The 12,149-nt window shown below is 39.6% G+C and overlaps 1 protein-coding gene across 2 annotated transcripts in view; it reads right to left on the bottom strand.

The window, feature by feature from the left end:
- Positions 1–12,149, bottom strand: part of RHOBTB3 (Rho related BTB domain containing 3) — a 65,219-nt gene that overhangs the window by 43,648 nt on the left and 9,422 nt on the right. Inside the window, 2 exon segments of one of the 2 annotated variants that reach the window (NM_001260883.1) lie at positions 557–668; positions 4,410–4,564. In NM_001260883.1, the coding sequence (NP_001247812.1) occupies positions 557–668; positions 4,410–4,564 (267 nt within the window). 2 annotated transcript variants of the gene reach the window in all.

The following is a 12,149-nucleotide window of genomic DNA, read 5'->3' as shown; positions in this document are numbered from 1 at the left end:
CACAGCTGAAATATTTAAAAGTTGCAGTCATCAGGATGCTTCGGCTTTAAAATAGTTTCACCTCCATCTCCTGGGAATAGGAACATTCTCCTATTCATCACAATACCATTATGATACATAAGAAAATTAACAGTAATTACATGATATAATCTAATTTCCAGTCTGTATTAAAATTAACCCATGTTGCAGGAACATCTTCTAGATATTTTTATTAAACCAGTATCCAATCAAGGTTCATGCATTGCATTTAGTAGTTATTTAGCATTAGACTTTAATCTAGAACAGCTCTCCACCCACGACACATATTACTTTTAGAATCTATAGGCTCAATTTTTAAAGCAGTATTTCTCAAAATGTGATTCAAGTACCAATCTGCTTCTGCATCATCTGGGAAGTTGATTAACGCAGATTCTAGGCCCTATCCAAGGCTGACTGAATCAGAATGTCAGGTAAGCTCTGAGCATGCTCAAGTTTGAGAACAACTGCTCTAAGACCTGTGAGAAAGGATCTGTAATGAATGTCTAATGAATGTCTACACATTGGCTAAGAAATGCACCTGGTTGTTCAAGTTGAGGTGGTCTAATTCCATGAAACGAGTTGCTCATTTTTCTTTTCTTCATTTTTTCACTTGTCTTCTGATTTAAGGCTTGAATCATAAAATACTCCAACTAAAACAGGAATCGAATTTTAATTGAAGATCCAACAAAACTATATATCCAACATGAAAATTTGTATCCGAAGTCACAACTGTCAAACGTTTTAAATGTCAGTACCATTTATATGTATGCATTAGCAAACACATATAAACAATTTTTTATTAAAAAAAATGAATCTAGTGGAGCAGACTGTGCCTTCTCTGAACATAAATAAACTATCCATTCAAGAAGGAGTTGTTATTAATCATTCTGCCACAAAGACACATGCACTATCCATAGCAGCAAAGACATAGAATCAACCTAAATGTCCATCAACAATAGACTGGATAAAGAAAACATGGTGCATACACATGATGGAATACTACACAGACATAAAAAGAATGAAACGATGTCCTTTGCAGCAAAATGGATGGAGCCAGAGGCCATTATCCTAAACGAACTAACAGGAACAAGAAACCAAATACCACATGTTCTCACTTGTAAGTGGGAGCTAAACATTGAGTACCTATGGACACAAAGAAGTGACAAGCAGACACCAGGGCCTACTTGAGAGGGTGGTGGGAGGGAGGAGGGTGAGGATCAGAAAACTACCTACCATGTACTATGCTTATTACCTTGTTGGTGAAATAATCTGAACACCAAACCCCCGTGACACACAATTTACCTATATAACAAACATGTGCCCCTGAATCTAAAAGTTTTTTTCTTAAAAGAAGGAATTGTTGGTTCTCTTTTTAAAATTTTATATATATATACACATATATATATATTTTAATTTTAGAAATGGAGTATTGCTATGTTGCTCAAGCTAGACTCAAACTCCTGGACTCAAGGGATCCTCCCGCCTCAGCCTTCCAAGTCACTGGGATTACAAGCGCATGCCATCCCACGCAGCTACTCTCTTGAATACTCAAGAAAGTCAATCTCTACAATTGTGACGCTGCTAATAATTTTCTCAGTGGGCAACCACCACAGTTAATATTAGTGAAATTCAAAGCAGGAACAGATCTGCCTCTGTGTCTACAGATGTTCCTATGAGCCAGGAAACTTCACTTTCTTCTCTTGAACAAATTTCTTTAAAATCTGTCCTTTACAAATTAAAAATCTCACTCAGGTGCATTTACATAGCTTCAGGCCTGTGCCCTAGCTTGCAAGGCCTGGGGCAAAAGTCCAAAAGGAGGCCCACCCACCACATACCTAAATATTTAAATGCTGTAAATAAAGAAAACAAACCGTTACATATAAAAGATATTCTATACTTCTGCTTTGACAAATACATCATCATAAAAGCCTCACAGGCAAGATTTATATTTAAATTCTCAGATTCTTCAGAGGTTCATAAAGCAAAGGGAGAGCTGGTCCCTAATTCCTGAGCCCTAAGACCACCCATTCTCTTCTCACCTCCTGCTCTAACTCATGCTTTAAAGAGCTCTGTGCACAGAAGTGGACATCCAAGCTCTGTCCACCGCCCCCTCCCCCATTCCCCATAAAGACTCACCCTTGGGTCACTGGGCAGGCCTAGGGGTACATATACCAGCCATGTGGTCCACCATCAGGAGGACTGTCCCAGGAAAATGGCTGGCACAGGTCGAAACAGGCCTAAGACCAGTGGCCAGAGAATTCTGGGGTACTGGGTTTGGGAGCACAGTCCTAGCACTACTCCACAGACCCTTCTGTGTGGATGGAAATGTTCTGTAAATATATGTATTATATAATACAGCAGCCACTAGCCACATGTAGCCCTAGAGCACCTAAAATATGGTTCATATGCTTGAAGAACTGAATTTTACTTGGTTTTATTTCAATTCACTTAAATATAAATAGCCACATGTAGCCAGTGGCTGCCATACTGGACAGCGCAGGTCTAGAAAGGAATGAAGTTCACCAGCTCCAGGTGGGTACAACCCTTGGCTCCACTGACTTGTACCCTGTGGGGAGGGGTGCAACTGGAGGACGGACAGATGGAGCTCTCTAAAGCTGGAAGGCAGGCGGCTTTCTCTCTGGCCTAGGTCTAAGGGTAGTACTGCAGAGCTCTTCAACCCTGACCCTTAAATGTAGATTTTCAATGCTCCTTTTATTCTAACATTATCATCTCCATCCATATGCTTGCCAATGCCATTCTATTTTACACCTGAGATCCCAGTTGTACTTTACTAGAAAGTAAAGCATCTAAAGAGAGATCATTCTGATCTTGTTTCCATATTCTCATCAGGTCTTAAATTAAGGAAAAACGAAACTGCCATGTCTTTCTCCCAACCTTGGCCACATCAATCCTCATCATGCCTCTAACCCTAATTGCAACATTAGATATCAGGAAGAAAGAGAAAAATGGAGCCAGAAGAAGAGAAAGAGAGGAGAGAAAATGGGAGTGGGAAGGTGGGAAGAGTGATCCTGGGAATTTCAGGTTCAGGATCCTGGAACGGGGAGCAAGGAGTCCTGTGGCTTCCACGGGAACGGCCTCCCCTCAACAAATAAACCAAATCTAATGCATGAAACTATCTGACAAATGAACCTTCACAACAAGCAAAACCAAACCATCGTTTTGCTCTCCAGCTCCCCAGGTATTTTAGGAAACGTACCATTCTTCGCCAAATTAAGATTTTTAAAAAGCCACTAGAATATAATCTGCTTGACAGGAAGATTAAATCTCTCTTATCCACCTTTCTACTCACTGCTCATCACCATAAATGAATGCAACAAAAGTTTCTCACAGTCATCGATAATATCAATATTGTGAGTATATCTTCCTTAACATTGTAATATTAATGTTTCTTTATATTATTGGGTAAATAAAAGCCATTTATATTTGATGGAAATTAGCAGCATTTATATTTGGTCTTTATTTTACCCATTTACACAAATGACACTTCTGTAGTCATCTGTGGAACCTCAACATTTCAACGTGAATTTACATAATGACTACTGGGGCATATTGGAAAGAGTACATGGTGAAGAGCTAGGGAACCGATGAGGGATGCCACGGTGCTCCTGCGTAAAGCAGGTTTTCTTTGCTTTTAACTTCTCATCCACGTATATCAGATTTGTCTGTTGAGAGGAGTTGCTTCTTAGAGGTTTGGAAATGTAGTTTCTATGTCAGCAAATTCTTAAATGATACAACTCCACAGTATTCTCCAAGGACGTTACAGTCCTAATACTATATGGGAAGTGCTGTGTGTTAAGATCAGTATCAAAATGACGGCAGAACCCAATATGCGCCACTGCAACCAAGCAAGCAGACTTGCTCCCACATACCCGACAAGCAGCTATTTGTATAAGTAGCTCCTCTGAATCTGTTTGAGCTACAACAAAATTAGGAGTATATAAAATTTTGCCAAAGCACACATAGAGGAAGAAAAATTATTTTTTTCAACTAGTAGATGGAAATGAAAGAGAACTTTCAGGGCCTGCTGGCTCAGGCTGCCAGGCTCATTCAGCTGTATAAAGATGACTATTAAAACTGGCATCACAGGTTTGGGTAAGTAAACACGCTTTTGATACATGCAACAAAGACTACTAAAGATCACCAAATGAAAAATTCCAAAATATCAGATAATAGAAAAGGTTTCATTTGGAGAGAAAAATAAAATTATAATTTTATTCTGATAAAACCTCTGCACTCACTCTCATTTTATTTCTCCAGGTTAAGTAAGACAAACCATGCTTTTAAATCTGAAGTTCTAACTGATGTTCTAGAAAATACCTAATGAGCCAACCTGACAAGTAACTTTATACTTAATAGGAATTTCCACTTACCACTCCTCCAAAATACTTTCCTATGTAGAAGTCATCAAGGCTGTGGAGTTCAAGATAGGTCGCTCCTAGTTCTTTTGCAAGTTGGATCCCTTCGGTTGTACTAACACAGCTCCCTCTGTCTGACGTACATAGTGGGCATGTACAAGGTAATTCTTCTGAGAAAACAAATTTTAAAACCAAGAGTTTTGGAATTAAACAGGGAAAAAAATGGTACACAGACAATCTGAACATTAAACAACAAACTAAGAGTTCATACCAGAGCCACAGTTCAAAAGCCTTCAGTATATCCACTACCCACTAAACCCTGAATAAAAAGCGTCAATGACCATAGAAAAGTCCCTAAATAAACAAGCAGTCACTGCAAGAATAATAAATAGCATTTTAGAAAATAGAAGAATTCAGAGTAGGTGAATGGATATTAACAAACAACCAGTACTCGTGGGTCTGCTTCTTTTTACACAGCCTTGACATCCTGAATATCAATATTTCTAGGCCAGTAGAAAAGAAGATAAATGTAACAACTTAATTGCCATGGAGAGCATGGAAAACAGTGGATTTGCTTTTTTAATATAATAAACTTTAAATCTATTTACGAAGTTTGAGTAAACCTTATACTTCTATTGTAACAGAACCTTCAATTTGACTTGATTTTCCAGGCAACAAAATTGTCACTCTCTTTGTAAACTTCATATGAAGTACATTCCTATTAATTCAGACATTTCAATCATTAAACTCTAAAGCATTCAACTTTATCTTTTCCTTTAAGATTAAAAACTGAAGGAATAAAAAGTATTAACTCAAAAAATGAAATGTCCCAAGATTCACAGTTGTATCATGTATAGATCTATGGCTAGAAAGGTGGGAGAACAATCTATCTATTAAGAACATCCCTAGTAAGGCTAAAAATATATGTTTAACTCCATATTTGTCAGCCAGATTTGTTATGTGTCGTGACCACATCAGATGTGTCACCATTCAAAAAGGCTGCCAGATCAAAAGAGGGTAAATTCATTTCCAGAAATGCATGTTGTTGTAGATTGGCTTCCTGTGGGGAGGAAGACTCTAAGATGAAGAGTGGTGTGGAGAAGGTTAATTGGGGAGCGATCTTGGGAATAACCCTTCTCAGGGGTGAGGAATGCAGGACTGGGTAGAGGGAAAATCGGAATTGCAGTCCTGTTGGAACAGGGACCAAAGCTGATCCTACAGGGGGCTCTGGAGCTTAGATGGTCTTTTAGAGTTGTTCCTCATTTGGGGAAAGGAGGTCGCTGAGCTGTACCCTATCCCTAAATTGACCAGTAATCAGACAAGGACTAAACCCCTGGAGCAGGCATAACTTGGGCATGGCAGCTCTCATCGGCACAGACTAATGCATGGAAAGCGGCTCACATGTGCACCACCAGCAGCCAGCAAGTCCCAATAACTGAGGGAGTAAGTACATTGGCCCTGAAAGGACATTTGAGCAGCTCCCCATCACATATGCAGCAACTTCCCTACGAATGAATTGCATACAGATGGAGCAGATACATGTAAATATTGGGTATATGCGAATTATATTTAGTGCATATGCATAACATGTAAAAATGCACATAAACAGGCACACACACATGCACACAGACACACATGGCTTAGATAATTTTAGCTTCACTGAAAGCATTTTGGAGCTCAGAAGCCATATATTCATATTCTCATTTTGCAGAGGAAGAAACTGAGGCTCAGAGAGGTTATGTGACTTTTCCAAGTCTCTTTGTGGGTTAGAGATAAACAACGTAACACTGCTACTTGCTCTGCCTAAAAAGAAAAGTGACACTAAAAGAAAAAATAAAGATATACTTTTAGTAAAGAATTACTGATTCCAAAGATACAGTGATTTAAACATTAAACTTGAGTTCTCTAAATTATGCCGTAAGTTCTAATTTGAGATTTTACTTTTACTTTTTCTAAGATCATTTTAAGTTTGGAGCAAATAAAGTTTTCATACAGAATTTAGCGTATCTTGAAAAATAATATGTTGGTGTTTAACATTCTTTACAAAGCCTTCGTAAACAGTGCCTTTGGTTTTCTGAAAACAGAGGCCTTCTTATATCTACAAAGGTCTCCTTATGTTGATGGAATGGAGTGGGTAGGCAGATCATCTTATTAAACTTTATTTCTGGACAGAAATCAAGCAGAGACAGGAGTGTTTCAAGTGGAAAAATGAAGTGAACATAACGTAAAATAATTTTTAACAATCTTGATTTGAGGGAGAAAATACAACTAATTTCAGGTTTATGCTAGTGGGGTGGGTTTTCCACTGTGCATGGTGGTAAGCAACTTACCTACACAGGTTCCTAGAAAGCACCCTGTAACTCTTCTACGTCACTGAAGACATTTGTTTTCGTTCACTCACCAGAAAGGAAAAAAATGTCTAGTCATTCTACACCATATTATGCTGTAACTATGTTGAAACTTAGCTACCTACCCTTTATCTGGATTCTAAAATCTTACTTCTTTTTTTTTTTTTTTTTCTTTTTTTTGAGACGGAGTCTCGCTCTGTCGCCCAGGCTGGAATGCAGTGGCCAGATCTCCGCTCACTGCAAGCTCCGCCTCCCGGGTTCGTGCAATTCTCCTGCCTCAGCCTCCCGAGTAGCTGGGACTACAGGCGCCCGCCACCTCGCCCGGCTAGTTTTTTGTATTTTTTAGTAGAGACGGGGTTTCACCGTGTTAGCCAGGATGGTCTTGATCTCCTGACCTCGTGTTCCGCCCGTCTCGGCCTCCCAAAGTGCTGGGATTACAGGCTTGAGCCACCGCGCCCGGCCCAAAATCTTACTTCTTAAAACCTTCTCCATAGGCTTTTGTTTCTAAATAGTTACTTTGTGGTTCTCTTTTGAACCATTCCTATATTCTTCAATATCAATCAGCTATACAATCTAAGATTCCAAGTAGAAGTCTGACTTGCATTGGTTATAGCAGGAGAACCAATTCTGAATTAAATTAATTTACATTAACCATTTAATCAGAAATAAGCAGAGGACTCAAACTAATTTTAAACTGTGGTGCCGCATGGTCACGTGACTGAATCAGTCCTACACTTCTAGCTAACGTTATAGTCTTTTTTTCCCTTACATGTTTAAGATGTTATCATAAAATGCTATTTTTTTTTTTTTTAAAGCAAGCACAATGTAACTCTGACACTCAAATGGGTAACATCTCTTTGAAAAGCAGTGGCTTTGGGAACCTGTAAGTTAATTCTTACAACACTGCCACTGTTTGGAAGTTTTAGAAATTCTTTTCAAAAATTCTAGACTAGTAAAGGACCAGGCTCTACTGGAGTTTCAAAAATAACTGAAAGTATGACTGTCTTTGGGAGCTTAAAGCTATGCATACATTCTAAGCACATTCTGAAAAAAAATATCTCTTTTCAAGATAGATTCAATATTTCGTACAAGCTGAAAATTTATTCCGAGCCAAATATGTTGAAGATATCCATAGGGTCAAGGTTGTCAAAAACATGGGTAACAAAGGAAAGATATGAGACTGGACTATATTTGCTGAATTCTTTTTAATTTTAAAAAGAATTTCAAGAAGCTGAGCATGATGGCATGTGCTTAATTCCAGCTACTTGGGAGGCTGAGGTAGGAGGATCCCTTGAGCTCAGGAGTTGGGGGCCAGCCTGGTCGACATCGTGAAATCCCATCTCCATTTTTTTATTTTTTAAATTTTTATGTATTTATTTATTTATGTTGAGACAGGGTCTCACTCTGTCCCCAGGCTGGAGTGCAGTGGTATGATCTCTGGCTCAAGTGATCCTCCCACCTCAGTCTACCTAGTAGCTGGAACTACTGGTGTGCATCACCACACCTGGCTAATTTTCGTATTTTTACTAGAGATGGGGTTTCATCATGTTGCCCAGGCTGGTCTTGAACTCTTGATCGCAAGTGATCCTCCCACCTCAGCCTCCCAAAGTGCTGGGACTGCAGGTATGAGTCACCATGGCCAGCCCCATCTCTATTTAAAACAAAAAACAAACAAACAAGAAGGTAAAAAGGATTCCAAGGGAATTATAAGGAGAGCACGCAGCACAGCTTCATGTATTCCAAGGGACGGATGGGGGGAAGCCAATAAAGGGCCTTGAGTTGAATAGCCAGATTTAGCTTTGTAATTACTTTATAATTACATCTTGTATGGCAAATTAATTTCATCGTTAGTGAAACTGATTTTTTCGTTTACTTAGATCATCCATAAAACCATTCACTCACTGAATAAACGTTTAGTGAGCACCTACCACACATCAAGTACCAAGGATATAAAAATGAAATGATAAAAAAACTCATAGTCAACTGAGACAAGATAGACATGACAGAAAACAGTTATAACATAACGTAATAAGCACTGAAATAAAGGTGTCCAAAGCCACCACAGAACAGAGGAGAGAAAGTTAACTGTCTGGGGGGGGATTACGGAAGGCTTCACAGAAAGTGTAATGATTTAAAAGGTAAGTGTGAATTTGCTATGCTGATATGACAGGGACTGTGTAGAGGGGTACTACAGTTAAGAATACAGCATATACAGAGGGCGGGGTGTGAGAAGAAAGGAAAACATTCATTTTCAGTTTCAAGATGGAAAGCTAAGCTCACACTGTGATCTCCCCTCCCTGCCAAATCACAGAGATGGTGAAATAAAGGGGGAAGGAGGGAGAGAAGAAGGAGAGAGGGAGGGGGGAAAGGAAGAAGGGAGGAAGGAAGGAAAGAAGGAAGGGGGAGAGAGGATAGGTGCATTGTCTCATGCCTGTAATCACAGCACTTTGGGAGGCTGAGGCAGGTGGATAACTTGAGGTCAGGAGTTTGAGACCAGCCTGGGCAATATGATGAAACTCCATCTCTACTAAAAATACAGAAATTACCCAGGCATGGTGGTTCATACCTATAATTGCAGTTACTTAGAAGGCTGAGGCAGGAAAATCACTTGAACCTGAGAGGTGGAGGTTGCAGTGAGCTGAGATCGTGCCACTGCACTCCAGCCTGGGTGACAGAGTGACACTCTGTCTCAAAAATAAAAAGGGGGGGAGGGGAAGAAGTGAGGGAAAGAGGGAAGAGGGGAGGAAAGAAGGAAGGGAGGGAAGGAGAAAGAGAGGGAGGGAAGCAGGAAGGACTGAATAGACAGCAACACTCAAAAACTAGAGGGGAAACCTCATCAGCTCAGAAACTAGCAGTGCCTGAGAGAATGAAGGCAGGCAGCACAGGACAAAAGAGGCCCCCTGAAGCTCTGAGTACAGGTTCACACTGCAGCCACATCCAGAGCGCTCCCTGCTCAACAATGCGGGGAGCAAGAAGGAGGAGGCCGCCCAAAGGCAAACGACTGGGGATGAGTGGGAGAACCCCTGTGGAAACAGCCAGGTCTGTTGATCCTGGGTGTTTTCCTACTTACACCCCCACCCCCTCAGCAGCTGGGCAGAGAAAGAGGAAGGCATCAATCCAACAAGGAAAGTCAACTGCAAAGGTAGGCAAATTAAGAATTACCCAATGTTTAAGAAGCATCCATACCATAAAATAAAATCTCATCAAGTAGAATGACTTATAATGCCGTCTTAAAACCAAACTTAATAGACAAGTCAAAATCAAATTATTAAGTATCATTAATTACCCTGAGAGTTTTTTTAAGCAAAAGTTTGCATCCTTAAGACTGGAACAAGAAATTATGAAAAGAGCCATTACAGATCTTGTATGAAAAGCTTTTGAAACAAAAAATGTAATAAGGCAGAATAGCAGAACAGACCCAGCAGAATTAATGTGTGAACCAGAAGAAAAGGCCAAGGAAATCTACCATAATGCAACACAAAGAAATAAAGCAATAAGAAATATAAAAGAAAGATAAAAGAATCAGAGAAGAGATCCAGAAGTTTCAACATCAGTCTAACAAGAGTCCCAAAAGAAGAGAATAGAGAAAATGGAGGGATGGTAATATCTGAAGTCACAAAGTTAAGACTTTCCCAGACCTAAATAAAAACATAAGGTTTTTCAAGTAGTTCAGTGTGACTGTTACATAAGACAGGGAATTGTGCCTTGCAAGATTCTAGAAACAGTCAGAGGCTACATCATGAAGGATCTTGCATTTTAGGTAATGATTTTATAAGCAAAAGTCATTGAAATGAGATACAAATACTGGACTGAAATAAGGGTATCGGTGCCCATAATTTAAAGAAAAGGTATAATCCCTGGCTCTAGCCAATTAAAGGGCTTAGAAGTAAAGACACCTAAAGTCATGAGCATCTAAGAGTCCAGACCTTGGTTTCTAAATATCATTGCCCCCTAGAAGGAACCAGAATTCCCTAAAGAAATGGCTGATTCTAGGACTGGGACAGGCGAAGTCTGAGCCTGGAATATCTTGTGGCAGAAAATAAGGAAGGGGCTAAAAACTGATTAGAGGTAGCTTGAAATGATTACCTCTAGGCAAATATGGAACAATGCAAGCATCCAAAAGAATAATCAGAACAGATTATAAAATACTGAATTTAAAATACAAATCCGTGAATCACGATAATTCTAAGAGAAAAATTTGGGAGCACAAGAAAAGGAAAGCTCCATTTACAGAAGAGTATCAACTAATAAGTGTAGGAGGAATGATAGAAACATCACTATTTTCCAAGCACATTTATCATAAATGAAGGAATTATGAAACTAAAGGGCCTGGGTTCATTAAAAATGTTAACCTTACAAAAGACACGGTCCCTCCCCCTCAAAAACCATTGGGGGTACTGCTCCAGATTAAAAGAGATTAGAAGGCAGATGTGGTAATGCATGCCGATAATCTTAGCTACTTGGCAGTCTGCGGCAGGTGAACTGCTTAAGCTGGAGTTCCAGACCAGCCTAGGCAACACAGCAAGATCTTGTCTTTAAAACAAAAGAAAGAAAGAAAAAAAAAAAAGAGAATAGGCCGGGCGCGGTGGCTCAAGCCTGTAATCCCAGCACTTTGGGAGGCCGAGACGGGTGGATCACGAGGTCAGGAGATCGAGACCATCCTGAGAAACCCTGTCTCTACTAAAAAATGCAAAAAACTAGCCGGGCGTAGTGGCGGGTGCCTGTAGTCCCAGTCACTCGGGAGGCTAAGGCAGGAGAATGGCGTGAACCCGGGATGCGGAGCTTGCTGTGAGCTTGAGATCCGGCCACTGCACTCCAGCCTGGGCGACAGAGCGAGACTCCGTCTCAAAAAAAAAAAAAAAAGAAAAAAAAGAGAATAGAGACATATAACAACTAAATGCAATGTGTAATTTTTAACTGCATCCTGGATTGGTTAAACAACAACAACAATAAACCCCAGCTCTAACGCACATTATAAACAAACAACTGGGGAAATGTAAATATGGATTATATCTTAAATAATAGTAAAATATAATAGTATGTTAGATTTCTTGATTGATGATGAGATAATACATGCTAAAGTAAATAGGAATAAAGAAATCTCATAATGTTTACAATTTACTCTCAAATAGTTCAGCCAAAAATAGTGTGTGTGTGTGTGCGCGCGCGCTTGCTTATAAAATCTAGGGTTCAATGTCTCATTCTTGTCAACTTTCTTAGGTTTGAAATTTTGCAAAATAAGAGGCAAAGAAGAAAGTTCCTAAAGAATTCAAAGCATTGAATGCCATGATCTGACTTGTATTCTAGGATGACTATTCTGAGAGAATTTATTTCAGAAAGAGACAAACCAGGAATAGCACACCAGAGGCCAATTTACCATGAAACTGATGAAGCTCAAGCTTCAAGG

The sequence above is a fragment of the Macaca mulatta genome, chromosome 6, assembly GCF_049350105.2.
Source record: "Macaca mulatta isolate MMU2019108-1 chromosome 6, T2T-MMU8v2.0, whole genome shotgun sequence".
In the NCBI taxonomy this organism is placed as follows: domain Eukaryota; kingdom Metazoa; phylum Chordata; class Mammalia; order Primates; family Cercopithecidae; genus Macaca; species Macaca mulatta.
The sequence above is the reverse complement of the archived record's forward strand: the minus strand, read 5'-3'. Positions and strand labels throughout refer to the sequence as shown.